A 22,047-nucleotide genomic window follows, 5' to 3' on the forward strand; every position below is an offset into this window, starting at 1 on the left:
TTGGCATATTACTGTAGCAATTTTTATTGTAGAAACTGGACTGGTTTTCATGAGATTCTTGTCTCTGACTAGGTCTTGTATTTATTCACTAGATAACTGGAAATACAGACTTCCACAGTCCACACTTTTTAACAGCCCAGGGACTGCAGACACTGCTATTTTTCCGTGAATCCTCCCAGCCCTTTTTTAACACTCATCAGAGTGGGAGTTTCAAGAGTCAGCAAAATCTGAGGAACAAACAACTCTGTCTAGGTAATGTCTGAAGTAGCTGTGTCCTAGTAATGCAGGTTCCAATTTCCTTTAGCAGTGACTGTAAGCAGCTGCAGAGCTGGGTTGCTGACATACCTTGGACTGCATCTGCACATCCAGTTTTCGCATTATGAATATTGAGACACATTTGAGTCTAAAAAGAGATGGTCATCGTAGAATTTGTGACATTTTCCCCTTATAAACAAACAATATTAGCAGCAGCTACCACTACAATCAGTTTGTCTTTCTTTTAAAGAAAGCTTGCCAGGAAGGTTGACCACTTGTACTGTCCTCTTGAGAAAATGTCTACATATTACAGTGAGAAACTCTGATTAGCTGCTTGTATTCTTATATTTTGATTTCAATAAAAAACAGTCAATTTCTTTTTCTCAGCAGCTTACATAAATTTCAGTGAACCAGAAGGAGCAGGGGGAAGGGAATCTCCTTAATATTTGACACTTACTTCTGCACCATCTAGTTTTATCCCCATAGAAACTAAAAAATAACTTCTACTGTTCTACTGTGTAATAGTTTGTTAGATCAATGGCTCCACTGCTAAGGGTAGCAGTTGCAAGTCACTGTGCTACATTGCCCTTACTACCCTTGCATACAACATTCAGTTAAAAAACAACCTGAAGTCACTTGTTTTCCTTTAAGTTTCCCTTAATATTTAACTAATTATTAAAGAGGAGGCAGTGTTTACTAACCCTTTCCAGGAGTATTGGTCAAATTTAACCAGATGCAGTAGAAATTTATAGTTTTTATCTTCAATTTGCATGCGGGACAAAACTGCTCCTTGCTCTTTTATCTTCAGTCTGTTTGCAAAAGAAGGCTAGAGAGCAGAAGTCATATGGAAAGTGATTTCTGTGAATGGATCTGCTATTGCATTGGTACTAATACTCTGGTATAGTCTGCAGACTTAGACTTTTCCCTATCTTGGCTGTAGGCAAAACTGAAAATTACTGGATTCTATTTCACAGAATCATAAAATCATTACAATTATAAAAGACTTCCAAAATCATTGAGTTCAACTTCTGACTGTCACCACCCTGCCAAATAACTTACAGCACTAGGTGCCATGGCCAGTCATTTCTTAAACATTTCCAGGGATGCTGACTCCAACACTTCCATGGACCGTCCATCCCAATGCTTTCAGTGAAGGAAGTTCTCCTGATGTCCAACCTGAACCTCCCCTGGCACAGCTTGAGGCCATTTCCTCTAATCGTGTCACTTCTTAGCTGGGAGAAGAGGCCAAACCTCACCTGGCTATACCCTTCTGCCAGGCAGTTGCAGAGAGCGATAATGTGCCCCTGAGCCTCCTTTCCTCCAGCCTGAACACCCCCAGCTCCCTCAACTGCTCCTCACAGGACTTGTGCTCCAGACCCTTCCCCAGCTCCACTGCCCTTCTCTGGACATGCTCCAACACCAAGATTACCTTCTTGTACTGAAGGGCCCAAAACTGAACACAGGATTTGAGGTGTGGCATCACCAGCTCTGAGTACAGGGGACAATCCCTGCCCTGCTCCTGCTGGCCACACTATTGCTGGTACAGGCCAGGATGCCATTTGCCTTCTTGGCCACCTGGGCACGCCCTGGCTCACATTCAGTCACTGTCCTCAGCATCCCCAGGTCCTTTTCCTCTGGGCAGCTTTCCAGCCACTCTGTCCCAGCCTGTGGCACTGCCTGTGGTTATTCTGTATGAACTAAAAACTGAAGGTAGGTTATGACCACTGAAATTATGAAATCAATATGCCTTCCAGACCTTACATAAAATCAGAACAATTCAGCAATGGATGGAGAGTGTGTACTGGTACCATGATCTGAGGCATAAGCTATCTTTGCTAGTCTTCCAATTATAGTATACATTTTATAGACAGACCTGCTGTAAGAGCAGCAAGATAGAAAAGCACAGTAGAGTTTTGGAGTGCAAGGCTCTGTGGAAGGTCTGGTCTAGAAAATATATTTGGATTTCCAGCTTCTTAAACAAAAAGCTTTTAATTGTTTACCACTTAATGTTTGAGTTGACAATGTCAGAAAACCACTTTGGTTGAGTAGCATATGAAGTAAACCTTTAAACAGTGCATGACACCTCACCTCTGTGACCTGTAACAAAGCTTTTCTTTTAAACTGAGGTCTTAGCCTAACCCTTGTACAAGTTCCCTTCATCAATTACTTCAACCATAACAAGACTTGGTTTTAAAAAATAATCTGAAGTTAGTGTATTGAAGAAGAAGAGAATCAGACTCCCAGAAATCATACAACCCAGAACTCATTCGTAGACAAGTGTTGCTTATGTTTTAGGATTAAACCAAGTTATGTTTAATGAAAGTACAATATTACATTTAAATCCCCTTAGCAGAGGTAGAAAGCCAGTGTATTAATCTAATCCATTCAGATCAGAAATACTGTTACCAGATACTGATTTATTGCTATTAGTGATAACCAAATTTGAGAGCTTATACTGTCAGCAAGGTAGCATGAATACAGTTGCAATCTCCAATATTCAGAGTAAAACATATCCACATCTGTAGTAAGACAATAGCAGATTCTACCAAGAATCTGCTGCTTCTTGTAAACATTGTATTTGTGCAGATGTTTAATTTCTAAAGTCATGAAAGGCAAGGTTAGTAGCAGAAAACACATCCAGTTTCACATTCGACAATATAAGAACCCTGCTCTTCAAGGACAACTAAAAACCTAGCAGCACATTTCAAACAATATTACAAGTTTTTCCTTAATTACCCACCCTTCAAAGTCCCTCCCCCCCAAATAAAACAAAAACAACAAAAATCTGACACAGAAAATAAAGTGCAGTACCCAGAAAAATAAGTGTCAAGAAAATAGCCATGTTTGTTTCTTTGGAAAAAAAAAAAAAAAGGAAATAAAAGAGTACTTGGCCTCAGTCTTAGAAGTACTATAATGTGTCCATCATTTTGGATTCTTCTTCATCTCTTTGTATCACAGAGTTGAAACTGCAGGCATCTGTGTTTACGGAACCTTGTAGATCTCCTGTGTTCTGCAACAGATGAAACACTGACAGCTTAATGCTCCATAATTGTATAGATGGAGGGAGAAACAGAGTGAGAGGGAAACAAAGACCGCTTGCATTGTCCATCTTACAATGAGACAAATTTACAATAGAAAGGAAGTAAGGTCTGAAAACATCATCAACCAGTATTATGTCACTGTGTCAAGAATTTTTGAAATTTGCTAGCATACCTTGTATTTGGTCTTAATATTTCTAGCACCTAACTGCACATTTATATAAAATTCAGCTGTTTTATCTACTTCTGAGAGGTACTTTAATCAAATTATTTCAAATAAGTACTTTCAATTGTGACTCCTTTCCTAATACATAATTTTTGACAATCTTTTAAGTTGTTTCTTCATTCCAGAATGTGGCCATAACTTTATCACAAAGGGAGATTTTCCTTAGATTTGAGGGAATTTGGAACTAGATGATCTTTAGAGTCCACTCCAACTCAAACCATTCTATGATTCTGCAACTTACTTGACTGATCCCATGCTTTTACACTGCTCATGGTGATGACTGGGAATACAATTCTAGGATCTGATCAGTTTTATCATGCAGTGTTTATTTTAGGCATGAATATGTAAAAGCAATGAACAAATATATACTTTTGACCTTATGCTGATGCTGTGAATTCCAGCAAGTAAAAAGAAACTCCATAAATGCCTTGTGTATTAATAACACTGCATGATATATCCCAAGCACTAGCAATTCAAGAAATAATCCTCTCTATATATCAGAAAGGTATAGTTTCTCTAGGCAGGACCTAATCCTGCTTTAGTTAAATTAAATTTTGGAAATAATAAACCTACCTGTAAAAAAGATGTCCACTCTGCCACACAACCAGGACTGACATTGAGATCATGGAGCAACATAGTTTGAAAGCCATGTGATTGTGACCAGAGTCTTACTCTTGTCTTGAATGCCTCAAGTTCATTTTTAAAGGCCTCAAAGTAGCCTTCTCCTGTCTAAAAAGAGAAAAATAAGGTATTTGTTCTTTAGCCAGATTTACTTTTGAATTGTAAGCTTACACAGTGCTGACAAAAATCCATGCAGTAATGACATGTTATACCTTTTGGGGAATAACAACAGTGAGCAACTCAGGAATAATGTTAGTCAATTTAAAATTACATTTCGTGTAGATTTCTTTTTAAGACAATCTGTAGAATTAATATACATAAGTAAAGTAGCTGATTTATCTGAGAACATGTAAAACTAAATTTAATTTTAGCCTTTCATTTATTCCAACTCAGAATGTATCCTTAACAACAGGTGCTTGTTGAAGCCCTTTGGTCAAAAGTAAAACACAAACTAACTCACATTTTAACTACACTTGTTTAGGCAATATTAAGATCCATTAGAATCTTGAACAACTGAACAGGCTACAGTTTTCCCACCTTCTTCCTGCAAAGCTCTGGATTGCCCTATTTCAGTCATGAGAAAGGGACACTTTATATATCTACCTCACTGTAAAGGGCAGATGAAATGGAAGAGTTGTGACAATATGTAACTACATTTTGAAAACGTGTAATTATTCAATAGTCAGACCAGTTTAAGACCAGTCAGTGTTTGCTGTTGTTACTTAGTTATTACTTATCTGTAAACACCTGCTGTCCCCCAACTGCATCTTGCTTTCCATCTACAACAAGCAAAATCCACTAAGCTTTCATTTTCAGAACTGGAATTAAAACAAAGTATTCTGTCTAGAAAATAATTGCTAACAAAACACTTTCCCATATGTCTAAATTAGTCAACAAATTATTTAGCCTCACATGGTTGGGAAGAAACCCTCTCTAAAACACTTGTATCTTGTATTGTATCAAGAGTTTCTCACATTATTACCCAAGTTGACTTACTTTGGCTTTTTGGAAAAAGAGACGAAAACATCCTCTTGGATCCACATTGCAGCTTCTGGCAATTTCTATAATAAACTGCATTACAACTGCTTGGTGTGCTACTTGCTCCATCAGAGCTCTTTTCTTAAAAAAAAAAAAAAAAAAAAAAAAAAAATTGAAATTCTGATTTAAAGAAGCTTCCTGAGATTATATTTCTAAAATTCAGCATGATTTCCTTTTGTTCCAGTTCCTAAGCAGATGTGAACCAATGCTTACAGAAGCAAGAGGACTCATAATTAGCTATAACTAGACACAAAGGTGATAATGCACTATAAAGTAGAGAGGGCTGGAAGAACAGTTAAACAGTTAATAAACTTGGTTACCTTTCTGCTGTGCAAATGGGAAAATGTGTGCTTCCAAAGATTAAAACATCTTCATACCTGTTCGGCTTCTAGATGAAAACACCACAACATGAGATACCTAGAAGTTTCTTCACATACAAGGTATGGGTGATCAGACAAAAACCTTTGACTATCATCCCATCTGCTCAGCATGCCTAATAAGAGAAACACAGTTAAGATCTTCTAAACAGATAAATGATTTAATGCAGCAAGGAAGTTACTTGCATTGATACCAAGTATACACACCTTGGCAATTTACTAACCTCAGAATGACAGCATGTAGCTAAATTTGGGGGGCTTTATATATATATATAGCTAACCAATCCCGAAAGAGCATTACCAGAAGGCATAATTAGACTTTGAAGATACTGAAAGTAGATTATAACAGTCATGCACTTCTAGTAATACTGATAATTTATTTTTAATCAGTTCTCATTAGCTAAAAAAATGGTGTAGGTACTATTAGTTACAACACCAAAGAGCTTAAAAAGTTTATGGACAGAGATTTATATTAAGTAATTCTAACAAACACAAATCCTCTAAATGTTTGCAAATAAAAACACAAAGAACAGAACTTGTAAACAGAACCTGTCAAAAATTAAAGTGCTTTTAACACATAGTTAGCTAGATTTTTAGAAAATTCAAATTAATTATACAAACAGCTTGATCTCAAAAAACAAAGCCACACCAGTATTGGAAAGTTAATCAGAACTTTGAATGGTGGTATCATGGCACTACCTTCAGGTAACAATGTAAAAATCAGAACTGCCCAACTCTCAGCTAGGAAGCTTACAAGACAGCCTCTTCTTTTTTTACCTGCTGAAATGCACAGCAGGAGAGATGTCTTCTAATTCCAATATAATTACACTGAATAGTTAAGGCACTTAAGAGAGCCTGTGCCTATTATTATTTACATATTTTTGACAGGGCTGTGCCTTAACTTGATACTTGACAGGCTTGCTAAGGCTAACAGGGCTCAATGACCTTTTTTGGAAATAGCTTTAAGCCCCCTCAGAAGCTAAAAAACTCAGTAAAAACTACTTTGTAGTAACAATTGAATTTTGCCAATCTAGACTTATTCCTGATTGTTCCAAAATTCCAAATATGGCTATAGTATAGCGTGAAACCAGCCTGAATGGCAAGCACTTCAGAGAACCATAAAAATTTTAGATTATAAGATCAGCTTTGTGCTCAATCGGGTTTAACAATTATGACTGAGCTAAAGTGACACCTAGTGGATAATTAAGCATAGTTTTAAACACACAATTCTGAGCATAAATACTCTCAGTGTAGGTGTTAACAAACATGTCCATTTAATCGGCCATTACTGTTATAGATTAACAGGTGACAAAAAATAATTTAATAAAATATTTCACTTAATCTCCTTTAAAAAATGAGAGAGCCATGGATGACCTATGCACTTTTATATACATGACCTATGTGTCCAGGAATGTCCCTGCCTTTTCCCACTGGTGTGGAATATCCCTTGAGTCCTGATAAAATAAAACTGAACAGTCTGTCATTTAGGTCTTTCATTTATTAGCATTCATTCTGTACAGGAAGGAGCAAACTAACACAGATTCTGTAGGAACCACAAGACGCTAGAAAAACAGACTTACCAAAGTGTCTAATCTTCTGTTCATGTTTTTGCATAAGTGGTTCAGACACAGCATCATCTTCAACTTCTTTTCTTTTTTGATTAATAAAACTCTGAGGAAGAGAAAGATTGTACTATCACATAAACTCCACACATACTGTTTAGCGATATAAAGGACTTATTATACTTTAATATGTTACTATTTAAATGACTATGTTCTAATTTTAGAGTTGTATCATATTTGAGGTTTTTTTTTTTTTCAGAAAGTGTCTTACCTAGTAACAGAATTTCAAAGTTTCCTTATAGTCTCTGAAAAACTTCTATTTTCAGATAGGAACTTACTGATTTGTTAGTCATGAGAATCATATACATTGCAGCCTGGATCAGATAAATCAATGAAATTAGGAGATGTGATAGTGATGCCAAACTGATTTTTGCTTTTATCTATTCATTTGTAGCCTGTTATTGCATAACTATATAGACTCATAGCTAGAATTTTACCTACTCAGCAAGAAAAACAAAACACATTCCTAAAAGCTCAATCCTAATCTAGTTTCTTCTGAGACTAAGGACAACATAAAGAACTTCTTCTCCCATAAAGAACTAGAGAGGAATGGGGGCTTTAGAAGAGAGTTTAACCAAGGTGGGGAATTATCTCAACATCTGTGTTTCTAGTTGGGCATTCTTGTAAATTATGCTAATTTGCTACACTTACAAAACTGTAGTTGCTCTATGTCACATGTGCACCTTTGGTGCATTTTTCAGTGTGTACTTTGGTGTGTTGTGTGGCTGAAGGGACCCTTCATAAAAAGCTGACCACATTTATCACCTGACTGTGTCTAGCTTGTGACTTTAGTGCTCAGTAAAAGGCAATGATAGCTGTTGAAATTAAATTGTGAAAACAAAGATGAGATCCTACTATTAAAAAATATTCATGCTAAATAATTTGTATTACAGTAGACCGTATTAGAGGCAAACTAACAGTTTCATATTCTGGGTTGGATGGGGCATTTAAACACCACAGAGTTTCAACCCTCCCTGCCCAGGCAAGAATATCTTCCACTGGATTAGGTTGCTCCAAGACCAGTTCAATCTGACCTCTGTTGCTTCTAGGGATTGTGCATCTACAACTTCCCTGAGCAACCTGTTCCAGTGTCTTGATACCCTAATAATAAAAAACGTCTTCCTCACATCCAATCTAAACCTACCGTCTTTCAGCTTAAAGCTATCCCCTCTTGTCCGGTCACCACAGGCTGTGATAAAAAATGTTTTTCTCCATCTTTCTTATAAGGTCCCTTTAAGTACTGAAACATCACATGAAGGTAAATAAGGGCTTCCCAGAGCCTTTTCTGCTTCAAGCTGAACAACTCCAGCTCTCCCAGCCTTCTCTCACAGGAAAGGTGTTCCCGCCCTCCGATCACCTCTGTAGCGCTCCTCTGGAGCTGCTCCAACAGGAGTCCTTCTTGTACTGGGGACCCCAGAACTGGGTGCATTACTTTGGGGGTGGGTCTCAGGAGAGCAGAGGGGCAGAATCCCCTCCCTGGCCCTGCTACCCACCCTGCTTTGGATGCAGCTCAGGACACGTGCATGCCCAAGTCCTTCTTGGCAGGGCTGCTCTGATCTGTTCATCCCCAGCCTGTGCTGAGACGGGGTGGGGGAGTGGTGTGGTTTCCCCAACCCAGGTGTAGCACCTTGCACTTGGCCTTGTTAAAACACATGAGATCCTCATGGACCCACTTCTCCATCTTGTCCAGGTCCTTCTGGAAGGCTTCCTTCAGGTCTGATAACCACCACTCAGCTTGGTATCATCTGCAAACTTGCTGAGAGTGCACTCAATCCCTCTGTTTAATTTTAATGAAGATATTAAATAACACTGGTCCCAGTACAGACCCCTGAAGGACACCACTGGCTCCTGGTGTCTACTGGGACTCTGAACCATTGACCCTACCCTTTGCATGCCACCAACCAACTACCTTCTTATCCACCTAACAGTCCACTCACCAAATCCACCTCTCTCCAGTTTAAGAGAGAAGGATGTTATAGGAGACCACATCAAAGGCTTTGCAGAAGTCCAGATAAATGACATCTCTAACCCTTCACCTGTCCACTGATGCTGTCACCTCGTCATAGGTCACTGATAAGGCCACTCAATTAGTCTGGCAGGACCTGCCCTTGGTGCAGTTGTGTGGCTGTCCCAAACCACCTCCCTGTCCTACATGTGCCTGAGCACAGCTCCTAAAAGGGTCTATTCCATGACCTTCCAGGCACAGAGGTGAGTGACATACTGTGTTTTTGTGCTGTACAAGACACAGAAGACACTCAGATTAGTAACAACTAGAATGCACAAAGGAGCACTTGTTTCCATGCACAATGATATAGGTCATACCTTATTAAAAACCTCTTTACTAACAGGATCTGTGTTCCATAGATTCTGTCGTTCCCTCTGGTTTAGTGCTTCTTCTTTTCTTCTCCACTCTTCCTCTCTCCATCTCAACTCAGCAGCTTCAGTCCTTGCTTGAGCAGATTCCTGATCACAGGATTCTGAATTATGCAGTGCTAAACTACCAAATTTTTGCTGGGCTTCTGCTAGGTTCCATGTGCTTTCTACAGAGTGCTTCACAAACTCTCTTTCTTTTTGGCAGGCTAATTCAATCCCTTGGCAGTATGTCTGTGAGGAAAATCAGACATGCTATTTACGGAGAGAAAATTGTTGATTTACAGTTTCTGTAGAAGCAGACTGGCCTAAATCCCAAAGCTAATAATAATGCCCCTGGAAGGCACCTTAGATATGCAGCATTATAACAGCAGAAGCAATGAAGCATGGCAATGTATCTCTTCTAGAAAGAGATTTCCAATTCAAGTCACCTTAACCTTATTAAGTGTATTTGCAAAATCATGGCTCATGTGCTGCTATCAGTAATAGTCTCCAGACTGTAAAAATACTTTTGACACAGCAGAAATCCCTCTGGCTATCTTAGGGCTGGAACATTAGCAGCAGCCAAGTGTGAGAAAAATCTGAATATACAACAGTAAAGTAACTGCTGCTGCCTGCATTTCAGTATTAGTGCCTAAACATGGCCAACGTCTTCTCTTGAACTGACACAAGAAGTGGTATTTAAGCTATAAAGTGGCCAAGGCCCAGCACAAACACACACTCCTTTAGGTCAAATCTGTTGAGGATGTCACCAGTCATAGCTGGGAGAGAAAAGGGACATCTTAACCCTGTTTATATTATTTCCACGTGTGTGCTCAGAATTCACACTCAGTAATGTGCCAAGCCTTTCCCACCAGGAGTGAATAAAAATGCACCCATATGCATTAGTTCCTCAGCCTTCCACTGCCACATTATGAAATCTGCAGTGCTGATAGCCTCTGGTAGGGGCACACGAAGGACAATTGGTGAAAGATTATCTGAAAGAAACTTTAACGCGAGTAAATCAAACTTACTGTTCCAACTTTGTTTAAGAAGTACAGCATTTTTATTTCTGCAGTAACAAGAATAAAATTCCACCGTTGGAAAAGTAACGTAATGGCAGCTGCTTGCGAGAACACATAGAATTCCTTACAACGCGTTTATAAATCGCCTGTAATCACCCTGGCCAACAGAGAAACGCACCGCCTATCTATCTGCTCCTTGGGCACGGGGACGCTGGGATAACTCCAACCCAGCTCCTTCCGCATCGCCTGACCGCGGTGGAGCTCTTACCCAGGGCGGCCCGCCAGACCCCACCTGTCCCCGCCGGCCCTCGGCCCAGCGGGCGCTCCCGCACGGCTCCGTCCCGACACGATCACCCCGGTCCCGCCGCTGCCCCTCCGCGGGCCGCGCCGCCCGGCAACGACCCACGCCGCGCCAGACACGGTGCGAGGGGTCGGGGCAGCAGGGCGGGGCAGCGGGCGTACCTGCACCTCCGGCAAGCGCTGGCGGAAGGCGGCAGCGTGTGCCCGCTCCTGGTCTTCCTCCTCCGGGGCGCCGCCGTCCCGGGAGCCCGGCAGCCACAGCGCCATGCCCGGTGCCGTCCCGGCGGCACGACCCGTTCGCCGGAACTGGGGAAGCGACACTTCCGCCGATCGGAGCGCGGCCGGGAGCGCCCGCCCTCGGCGCGTCGGGAGGAGCGAGTGGCGGGCGCGCCTCAGGGGCGGTAATGAAGGCAGCGGAGTGGGCGGGGGCGGGCTCTGCCGCGGGTCCGCCTCGGCCCCGGCTCCTCCCCTGCTCCGCCCCGGCCCCTGCCGGTGCCCGTGGCCGTGCAGCAGCCCTTGTCCGTGCATCGTGCTTGTCCGTGATCTCGTTGCTGTCTCTGACCCTGCAGCTGCCCCTGTCCTGCGCCGTCACCTGTCCCTATGCTTTTCCCTAACCCTGCCTTTTCCGTGCCGCTGGAAGCCCGCTCACCTTCCTGTAGGCTGCCGCACGGTGCTGGCAAACTACAACGTGTGTGTGTGTGTGTGTGTGTGTGTGTGTGTGTGTGTGTACATGTATGTACGATCCTTCAGTCCTAAGAGCTCCTGGGTTGCTGTCTAGGGTGTTTTAATAGCTTGGCTCTCATCTGGGAATGGAAATTAGCATATAATGAGTCCATACCTTTGTGGTAGCACCCCTGTAAAGATTAAAATATGCCCTCGTTGTAGTCCTACTTTTTTTTACCCATGGATTGGCTATTTAGCTCTTCCTCCAAACGGGAAGCACTGACTGCTTCTTTGGGGGTCGCAGGTATAAAGTCTGCTAGAAAAATACGCCAGGAAAACTTTAGATTAAATTGGAAGGTAGGGGGCCTGTTGCTGTGTGTTGTTCATTTAACAAAAGGATTACTGCTGTGGCCAAAGGGATAATACTAGTATGTTGCTCATGACAGTTCTCATCAGATAGAAGGAAAAAACCCATGGTTTTCACTCAATCATTTTCTTGTAATCAAATGTTCCTGTGTAATGCTAAGGCCTATGAAATTTAGTCTCTGTTACATGGGATGATAAAAGCCAAAAATACAAAATGAGAGAACTCCCAGTGATAGCTATTAACCTGGCCCCCTTTTGAGGTTATCAGCAATAAAGCCAATGGCCACTGAGTCCCTTCTGAGATAGGGTCCTGCAGACTTGGGCTGGTGCACATGCCTAAGATTAGAGCAAGGAGTTTCACATGCAAGTATCATTTTCTTTTGTAAGGTTACCTTTCCTGGTGTGTTTCTGGCTGAGAAACCAACATATTTCTCAGTTTGTGCATCCTGGATCAACAAAAAGGGAAGAATGAATGCCTTCCTCCTGTTACTCCTCTGTTGTCTCATAAGGTGTGCTTTGAAAAGGTGACTTTGGTTTGTTGCATGCCTCAAGTCTTATATAAGATGTAATTCAGGTGCAATCTTATTTCTCTTTTTAAGTGATAAGTTATTCTTGTTTCACGTGTTTCTCAACATAATAAGATGCATTATTAGGCCCATTCCTCAAACGGAACTTCACATTTCTTTAAGATTTTTATGATCTGGAACTTTGACATAACTGATAATGAGAGGTCATCTCCCACATGGACAGTTCTTACCTAATATCAGTAATAGCAACAGTTTATATGAGGGTAATTGAAGTTATTTTGATTCAGATATGATTGATCTGGGATCAATATGACACCCTAATTATAATATGGCTATCATTATTAAGATTTCTGTCTGTATAGAAGACATATTATGTAAAGGAAGGTCTAAATAAATGAGGGACAAGTGGTTTTGGTGCCCTTTTACATGTCACTCAAACACCTGGAACTGATGTAAGAGGAGTCTCAGTGTTTTACCTGTACCTTACCGTATGTTAATGTATTTCTGAAATGTTGTGTTTGAAGATTAAAAATTTTTAAATTAAAAATGGTGTAAGACAGCATGGCTGTGTCTACTGACAAGCAAGCCCATGCTGAAGCCATTTGCAAAAGAGGAATACAGTAAGTTTAGAGGAACAGTATATTTCTTATCTATTTGATCCAAAGTCTTCTTGATTGTTTTTCAAATTACTCTTACTACCTGTATGTTTCTCTAAGATGTTTATATCTGGCTTGCAAAGAGGCTTTTCTTTGGTGAAAAGCCTTTCTTTTACTTTCCTGTAGCATGATTGCTTTTTCTTTCCCCTGTGGTTGTCCTTGACACAAGTGGAAAACTACACATGCAAACTAAACTATAATTCTCATTAAGGCCTTTTCCCTGTCTCAAGGCAAACATAACTATGAACACATGACTCTTTGATCTTTATGTAATAAAACCCCACAGCCATGTTATGACCAGAAGTGGGAAATACAACTTAATTCCACAAAAGAGTAGTTTCTCATGTTTAATTTTGCTAAGAATAAAGTAATTCACATGAAGTAGGTCTTGTTGGATAAGTTCATCTTTTGTCTTACCACACATTAGGGATTTTTGTGCCTGTGAGCTTCATTAGTAGGTGTGAAGCAGCACATTTTCTTGGAGAAAACATGGCTTAGGTCAGCCCTCTTTAAAAAAGACTATTGCTAAAATTTTGTGTGAAAACACTGGTGTCATTTGAAGAAGGAAGGTGATGCCTTCACAAAAAAAAAAAAAAAAAAAAAAGAAAAAAAAGAAAAAAAAAAGAGGTAGCAAATATTAATAAAATAAGAGGAATGCAGCTGAATGCATCTTCTCTAAATGGGTAGAATATCTGATGTTTATGCCCAAATAAAATCAGTGGTAAAATTCCAATTTACTTCAAAGGGGTCAGAATTTCACTCCAAGGTGTGCAAAAAGTATTTGAATAAGACATAATTCATTGCAGTAAAATAGACAAAAGCTAAAGGCAGACAAAGGTATTTCACAGGTGACATTTTAACTAATTTTGTTTTTATAAGATATTCAAACATACTTTACGTAATACACAGAAACATAAAGGAAAACTTCCTTACATTTTCTCATTTGCCCACGTGGAAAATTACTGTCCTGTAAGGTGTTTAGAGTTACAGCTTTTAATCTTTTAATTCAGGATGTGTCCTGTAGGATTGGCCACGAATTCAAGTGTTTTTCAAACATATATTTCCTAATTCTGCTTGTGGTTCTTCTGATTTACAGTTCAAAGAATTGCATTTTGGGTACTGTGAACCTGGTATTTTTTCCCTACAATTTACAGGCTGTTCTGAAGTTGATGCCGATATACATGAATGTGAAATTTCAGCTTTGTTTTTTCCAAAACACTGCATAACTTTAAAAATGTAAACCACATCCTAAAGTACGCAGTAATATATAATATTAGCTAAATTATTTGCTCAGTGGTGGCTTGGCAAAAAATAAGAGAATTATTTTGAATAGGTATTAAAGTGTTCCTGTGAATGCTAATTTGTTTAATGAATTTCTTTGCTTCTTACTATTTTCCCAAAGGTGTTTGAAGGTGCTTTAGATCCTGCTACAGAAAGCAAAATACAGAAAGTAAGTATGATATTTGAATATCTGATAATTAAAATTGAAAAAAGTAGATCCATGTATTCACATAGTGAGTCTGTTTCTCTGACTGTCTTTCCAGAGTACGTGACCTGGTACATGTTGGTCCTCCTTTATGTTGCACTTATTTGAGCCATTTGAATGTCAGCCTTTATAAGCAAGCTCCCCTCAAATCAATTACATGATTTTTCCATTCTTAGGACAGGCTGTGTTCTGACAGTGTGACACACTAGGCTAACCTGACACTGTGTTTTTTATTTTTCTATCAGCAATTTTGCATTTTGAAGTCTGTGACAAGTCATGCCACATTTAATGGTTAGGCAGTCTTTTAAAAACCAAAATCTATTGTTTGTAGGCAGATGGGGGAGAGAAAAAAAATATTTATAACAATGGCCTGTCTACATTCTGTTTTGCCATTGCTCGTGAACTTTCAACAGTCAGGCATACCTACAGAAGCACATGTTTTGTTAAAATATTTTCAATCCCTTAGCTTTAATTCACTTGGAATTCCTTTGTCTTATAAGGGTTTCAGGGTTTTGTCCTTCTGGAGGAAGCCATTCCTGTAAAATCAGCAGAAGATCAAGCAGAAGCCACTGACTGTCCCATTGTCTTGAAGGATTGTATCCTTCAAGATACAATATCAATCACAGAGACTGACTGTCCTGATATTACTTTTATTCTAATAATAATGATAATAATATTAGAACAAATACTCAAGGAACCAAAGTAGAAAGCAGGTCTGCATCTGTCTCCTTTCTCATCTGTCATTTGTCCACTCTTCTGATTCCTTTGCTGTCCTTCCTCCATTCCTTTCTGTAAGGGTAGCTTTTGATTACTGTCCCAGTGTAAATAGTAAATCTATTCTATCATTCAGCCACCCTGCTATAGTTTGTTTTTCATCTCCCACTTTATGTAATAAAATTTGAATTAACTCATCTTGTGTCTTCACATAATAGGTAAGTAAATATTTTTCCATAGGCAAGTAAGTATTTTTCCATACGCTAATTGATTTGATACTGTAAAGGATATTAGTATCAGGATACTAAGGATACTAGTGTTAGTTTTATGTCATGCCACCAAGCTTTCTCTCCCTTATAAATTTAAGGACCTCCTCCACTGATATTTCTTTCTACTCCATAATTTCTTGTATATTGTGGGTATACACTTGTGTAGAAAAAAAAGTATTTTCTGATTTGAATAATTTGAATAATTTGTTAGGATCAGTCATAAAGCTTTAGTTTCTTCACTCTAATTTTCTTGTTTCTGATAAGAGTCTAGTTTTCTGGTTACATTCAACAGAACACAATAGTGTAAAGTTCATCTTTTTAGATAGTCATCTTCAGGTTTCATATTGTGCGTTCTTGTAAGATGGGAAAAAGGCAAATGGACACTGGGTGGCAGATGAGTGCTATTGTTGAGGTAACTGATTATGGAGCATCCATGTATGTTCTAAAACTGCAGGCTATTTACTAAAATCAGTTATTATTCTGTTACAGCAAATTAAAAATATACTTGATGCTCCCCATGTAACAAATATTCTTGTATATTTGGTATTTATTTTTCAAGATATTTTGCTTCAGATAGTCATCTTTCCCTTTCCTTTTTGCTTTATGCTTTGAAGAGTTGCTGATATATTAAAGGATAATTTGTGATATTATTCCTGGTTCAAAAACATCAGTGATACTGAAGAAGGAGGATGCAAAGACTAAATTGAGATAATCTTTATTATCTCTATAGAAAAGCCTAAACAAGGCAAAAAAAGAGGGTGATCTGGCTTAGTACAGAGAGTGCTCATTTTCTTGTATGATTACTTTCATGCAAGCTTTGTGGGTATCATGCTGTCAAATAACTAGGTGTAGTGTATAGAGCTTGTTTGTCTCCTCAGCATCGCATATTTTTTTCTGTGTGTCAGTACAGAAAAGACTGATCAGTAATACCTCTAAAAGGGATGAGACTCTTTTAAGTAATGCCAAAGGATTTAACAATATCACCAGCATATTCTGGCCCTTTATAATATCTGTTCTTTATTCTGCATAGTACTGACATATCCTTCATCCATCAAATGTCATCTGTTTTCATTCTTGTTGTTTGGCTCTGCAAAAATATGCAACTTTGAGACTTGGCTTACTTACTATACTGCAGGGTATACTATCTTCTTTCAACTTTTTAAATTTAAAAGATACTGACAAAAGCAAAATGTATTCCTCACAAGAGGAACCAGTGCCTACTTATGTGCCTGGTACAGCAGAAGTCAGATCTCATATGGCAAAACTTAGTATTGACTTTTCAGAGTGTCAAAAACTTACAAAAGTTTTTCTTGGTTGTTGTAAAGCTGGGATCCATTAGAAAGGCAGAAAAGCAGTGTTACTAAAAAAGATAAAATTTGGAATATGATCAAATATGATAGTCTCATTATTAACTTCTACTGAAAATTGTCAGCCTTGTAACATGGTTTGCAGGGTTTGTTTTTCTTCTGTTTAGAAGTGAACATGTCCTGCTTCTGTAAAGACACAGAACATGTCCAAGTGAAGGCGGCAGCAGCTTTTATAGCAGAATGTCCATTAGTATCACACCTCAGGAAGGCAAAACCCCTGCTATAGTTTCTAAGCCAGATACTTGACAGTGTGCCATATAGCTTGCCTCCTGGGCTGGGAGCTTATGAAAGTATTTTCTCTGTCTGGCTGTGCCACCTGTATGGAGCAGCACTGACCTCCTTTACTCAGAACACAGTTAATAGGCTTCTGGAGGAAGAAAAGAACTAAAGACAAGTGTGGTATAGGGCTTGACAAGACTTTACTAAGGTAACCCAGGACAATTCATCTCCCTCATTTAAGTACGTACAATCCCAGGTACATCATATCTGGTCATGGTAACCTGGGGTATCTTACTTTTTCCCATCCGCATATGCAGAGTCCCACATATGCTTTATGTTATAAAACATAAAGCATGTTTTCTCTTGTGAAAGTAACTGAGATAGCTTGCTTCCTCATCTTCTCTACTCAATTTTGCACAGCTACCAGTGTGATAACTAGCTGCCAGTCTTGGAATTCAGACAAAAACAATGAGATCCCTAGGGAACAAAACAGAAATTTGCACATATATGTAAGGCAAGTCAATTAATCAGTGCAACTTTTATTATCCACCCCTGCAGTGCTATCCTTTGAGCTGTACTTCCATGCAGATCTACTGGTCTCCCATTTGATTAGGGTTTGTGTACTGGTAATGCCATGCTTTCATCAAAGCCGAAGTTGTTGAGTGTTGTGCCTTGTCCCTGAGAGACTAGCATCACCTTTTTGCTTGTAATACATGGATACTTACACCCTCTTTGTAGGACACTGCTTGCATGCTGTATGGTTTGTTGGCCAAATTACACAATGTTCATTACTACATGCTGGCTCTCTGGAGGAAATACAATCACCATTGTATTGATTGTCTTTCAGCACTACTTTATGATGACATATCTGCTGAACAAACATTAGAATGTTGTAATTTCATATCAATTTTTTTTTATTTTATTCCTGCGGTAGGCAGATTAGAATATTTAATTATTTTCCCTGTGTGAGACAACTTCTAATTGTACTGAAAACACCAAGAAATCAAGATCAAGATTTAGTAATCTGTGTATAAACACATGCCTTATACGTATTTTATAAAATATGCACTAGCACAACATCCTCTATCACAGTTCTGGACATTCTCTACAACCTAAATAAGTAGTCTGCCTTCAAGTCTTGTAGTTGTGTCCATCCCCAACATACTTTGACTTCTCTGTGGTGCTTTGAAACTTATTGACAGCATCAAACTCCAGGACTGCTCTGCTAAACCAAATCTTTCAAATCCAGTGCAAACATAAATGGTTTCCCAACCTCCTACCCTCTTCATTTCTGGTTCAGAAAACAAAGTAATCAGCTGCAGCAAAGTAAGAGTTCTGGGGATATAGTGAATAAGCCATTTTCTGGAGAAGTAGTTATTCTTTTAGTCAAGCAGGCAGAAAACCCCTGATGTTGTTGTGTTCTTTCCTATATACAAATACAGGACCAAATGGTTTGGGCTTGTTATATTCATATGGTGTTATTTGCTGTGGCTCTCAGGAATGCAAACTGAAATGTTCCCTGACAATAGAGGAGGACAGTACACTAAAAACAGCTGCTGTCCTAAACATTTCCAGCATCAAACAATTCTTAATCATGCAGAATATGCGCCATCCCTGTACCACACTTCCTAGGCCCACTAATGTTCCAACTATCACCTGCTCCTGAAAGCATCACTATGCATGAGATGAGTAGTAGTCTGTCAAGAACATTCACTCATTCATTCACATTTGTAAATTTATAAAGTTTTCATTGCACAGTGATGACAATTCCATGTAACAACCCTGACAGCTATTTTTAATAGATGTGTCTTTCTTCTTTCAGTAGGGGAGGACTGTGCATTTTATGAAGGGAGCACAGGAGTCTTTCTGTTCCCAGAATGCAAGACTCCTGCCTGTTGTGGTATGGATAGAAAATTAGTGATAACAGTTTCTCCTTATTTTCCAGTAAGTTGCCTGAAATTAGTGTTTATCATATCTGTCTGAAAAAGAAAAGACTGGAGTGGTAATGGCAATTTTGTGTGGACTGGAGTTTGACTATCTCTTTGATCCTTTTAAGCAGAGCGGAATACTCCTGTGCACTTCTGAATGTAGAAGTGCTAAGAGAATGTACCAAGTATGGGCTATCCTAACAATTAAATTTGTTTGTCACACACTGTAGGTCAGTAGAAGATCTAATAACAAAACACTATGTTTAACTATATGCCTTCATCCACAGATGGTGTGAAAGGTCCAGTCACTTAAAAGATTTTCAAGATTCTTTGTACCACTGGCCTTTGGGGATGCCAGATTTCTGTCCATTTTCTTTATCTCATGTACACACCTTGTTTTTTTCACTTTGCCTGTTCTCACTCTTCTCTTGAGGGTCTTTTGCTTTTGTAGTTTTGTAAGGCCTCCCACTTGCCTATTCTTTCTAGGGTCCATTGTTTCCAGAAGGAGCAACAGCAGCTTAGAATGATTATATTTTCATACTTTTCACTACATTATGGATTAGATTATGCAAAAGAAACAATAAAACTTACTTCAGTTTTATTAATATAAGTGTATTTCAGCATACAATAGCTTTGAACAGGCAGGATTATCTTTCCTGTGGACTCAGTTTTGCACTGATTCATTCAGAAGGTTCCTGTGCTTACTCTACAAGCTAGTAAGGGCATTATTTCACATCACAAAATCAGATATTATGTATAAGTTGCAAGTATAGAAATACTAGACTTAAAAAAATTACTGTGGTTTTTTTTTCATAACAGACAGTTACGAAGTTCTGCCTAATAGAGGAATACTTTCCATACATTTGGAATAGAAATTTAGAAATATATGCTCAGGTTAACTAAACATTACATTGTACAATTCTTCAACTTGGTCCTTGAAAACCTGATGAAGACAAAGAAGGTGGTAATATGTTCATAAAGGAACAGGTGATTTGGGGGTACCCTCAAACTAGCTCAGATCCAGAGGGAGAAATGGCAACATCACCTCATTTCTATGGCTGGATCTGGGCCAGCCAGATGCTGCACTCAAATTACCAATATGTCATAGTATTTCCTTCCAGATGTACCTTGTTTCTTTCCTTCTTTATCACTACTGCTTATATTTTGTCCTCTTTGCATAGGGGTCGGGGCAAATGAAGTTTGAAGGTACTGTACCATGATTTCCCTGTCATTCTTGTAGAAGGAGAGGAGCTGCTAGAAGTGCACAGTTCAAAGTCTAAGATAAGTGAACAGATGTTGTTGTTGTTGTTGTTGTTGTTGTTGTTGTTGTTGTTGTTGTTGTCAGGCATTATTAGTGTCTTTACAGTATTTTTCATGGCATTACCTGCCTTGAAAGGCAAATCTGAATTTCTTTTTCACATTGCTTTGGAAAGTGTCATTTGAGTTAACCTAGTCCACCACTGTACAAAAGGAGCTGCTAATTACACAGTAAAGAACTGTATATATTTCTTGTAGATCATGGGTTTCTTCTCACCTTTCTTCACAATACTGGCTTTATGAGGAAGTGTCAAAGTCACTACCAAGTGTCTGGGTCAGTGCCTGAAGCAAATGTTTGGAACATGCTGGCCTTGTGCATCATGTTCCCCTTCTGGCACAGTTTACACCAATTAAGAGAGCAGACAAAAATCAAAGTGCTGCTTTTCATAGGAAAACTCCTTTGACACTGTTATTTGGTGGTGAATTTGCTGCAAGGCTTCTTTGGCTAAAGTGCCTCCTTTAGTCACTTCTGATTATGCAGTTTCAATGGAGGTCTTGAAGTGATTATAAGAGTGATGCATATGCAGTGATTAACAGCTATTATCAAGGGAATAGCACCAAAAATAGAGTTCTGCACAGAGCCAACTATTGGAGCGCTTCCACTTCAGTACAGAAGGAAAAATTAGGTAAGCATTTATGGTAAGGATGAAGATCTGGTTACAATTTTTACAATGTATTACAGAGTATATTTGAGTCTACTTTTACTGTTGCATTTGTATCTAGATATCAAAGACAAATTTCTGGTGGAAATCAGGTTAATGAGTTAGGAATATTTAGGAAAGGAAAAGAAATTCCTGAATATCAAATTCAAAAGACACATTTAGATACATTAAAAATATTTTTCTTTTTAACATTCTCCTTTTATTTTGGACATAAACCAATCTGTACATTTCAATATTTGGTAAGGATTTAATGAGCAGGTTTTTTCATTTTTTTGAGCTAGGCCTTCTGCTTCCTTCCGAAAACCCTGGGCATGTTTGCACTTACTGACAGGCCAAGTAGGCTGAGGCTCCTGGTGGTATGGCAGTGCTTATTAGTCTCCCTGGTTCTACTTGGATCAATCAAATTCTTTTTTTAATCATTGAAGTTAGTGGAAAGGGTTTCTGGGGTTTCATCTGTAAGCCTTTGAGTTTAGCCAGTGGGGTGCTCCATCTGAATGTTTCAAAACACTAAGAATTACTAGGACAGTGTTCTTCTGACTATTTGCCTATATATGTATACAGAGGAATATATTTCAGGTGATCAGTATTTCCAATATAAATTGATTGCTATCTAGAGTAACTTGGCTTTGCCAAGGTCCTGGTCTTGTATTCCTCAGTATGCATATTTTACCAACCCTAAATTTAAGAATAATGTGTATTTTAAGTGCTACCACAAATATGTTGAGCTGTTATAAGTTACATTCCTTGAATCCAGCCATGGAGAAGCATGAAATCCTTCAGCTTGAGATGGACCTCTGGAAGCCACTTAGTCTAAACCCCCCTTAAAGCAGGTGCAGTTAGAGTAAACTGCTTGAGGCCTTGTGTGGTAGAGTTTTGAATATTTCCAAGGACAGAGAATCCATAGCCACTCTGGGCTGAACACCACCATGGTAAAAAAAAAAAAAAAAAAAAATCCCTCTATCTAATTAAGTTACACCATTTATTCTTGCCCTTCCACTAAGTATCTCTGAAAAAAAGCTTGG

At 39.0% G+C, this 22,047-nt stretch overlaps 1 protein-coding gene across 1 annotated transcript; it reads right to left on the minus strand.

Annotated features, from left to right (window-relative positions):
- Nucleotides 1-2,539: 2,539 nt before the first annotated feature.
- Nucleotides 2,540-11,201, minus strand: CDC37L1 (cell division cycle 37 like 1, HSP90 cochaperone). The gene is made up of 7 exons (XM_053969128.1): nucleotides 11,014-11,201; nucleotides 9,500-9,781; nucleotides 7,136-7,226; nucleotides 5,556-5,671; nucleotides 5,137-5,259; nucleotides 4,093-4,248; nucleotides 2,540-3,265 (listed from the first exon to the last, which is right to left on the minus strand). The coding sequence occupies exons 1-7, from the start codon at nucleotides 11,116-11,118 to the stop codon at nucleotides 3,164-3,166; spliced, it is 975 nt and encodes a 324-aa protein (XP_053825103.1). The 5' UTR covers nucleotides 11,119-11,201; the 3' UTR covers nucleotides 2,540-3,163.
- Between the last annotated feature and the right edge of the window lie 10,846 nt (nucleotides 11,202-22,047).

This window comes from Vidua chalybeata, chromosome Z (genome assembly GCF_026979565.1).
Source record: "Vidua chalybeata isolate OUT-0048 chromosome Z, bVidCha1 merged haplotype, whole genome shotgun sequence".
NCBI classification, from domain to species: domain Eukaryota; kingdom Metazoa; phylum Chordata; class Aves; order Passeriformes; family Viduidae; genus Vidua; species Vidua chalybeata.

Coding starts and splice junctions, on each gene's coding strand:
- CDC37L1 (XM_053969128.1), bottom strand. CDS start 11,118: ATGGCGCTGTGGCTGCCGGGCTCCCGGGACGGCGGCGCCCCGGAGGAG. Junction 9,782..11,013: donor AGCGCTTGCCGGAGGTGCAG/GTACGCCCGCTG, acceptor TTTTCCTCACAG/ACATACTGCCAAGGGATTGA. Junction 5,672..7,135: donor ACAGAAGATTAGACACTTTG/GTAAGTCTGTTT, acceptor TTCTCTTATTAG/GCATGCTGAGCAGATGGGAT.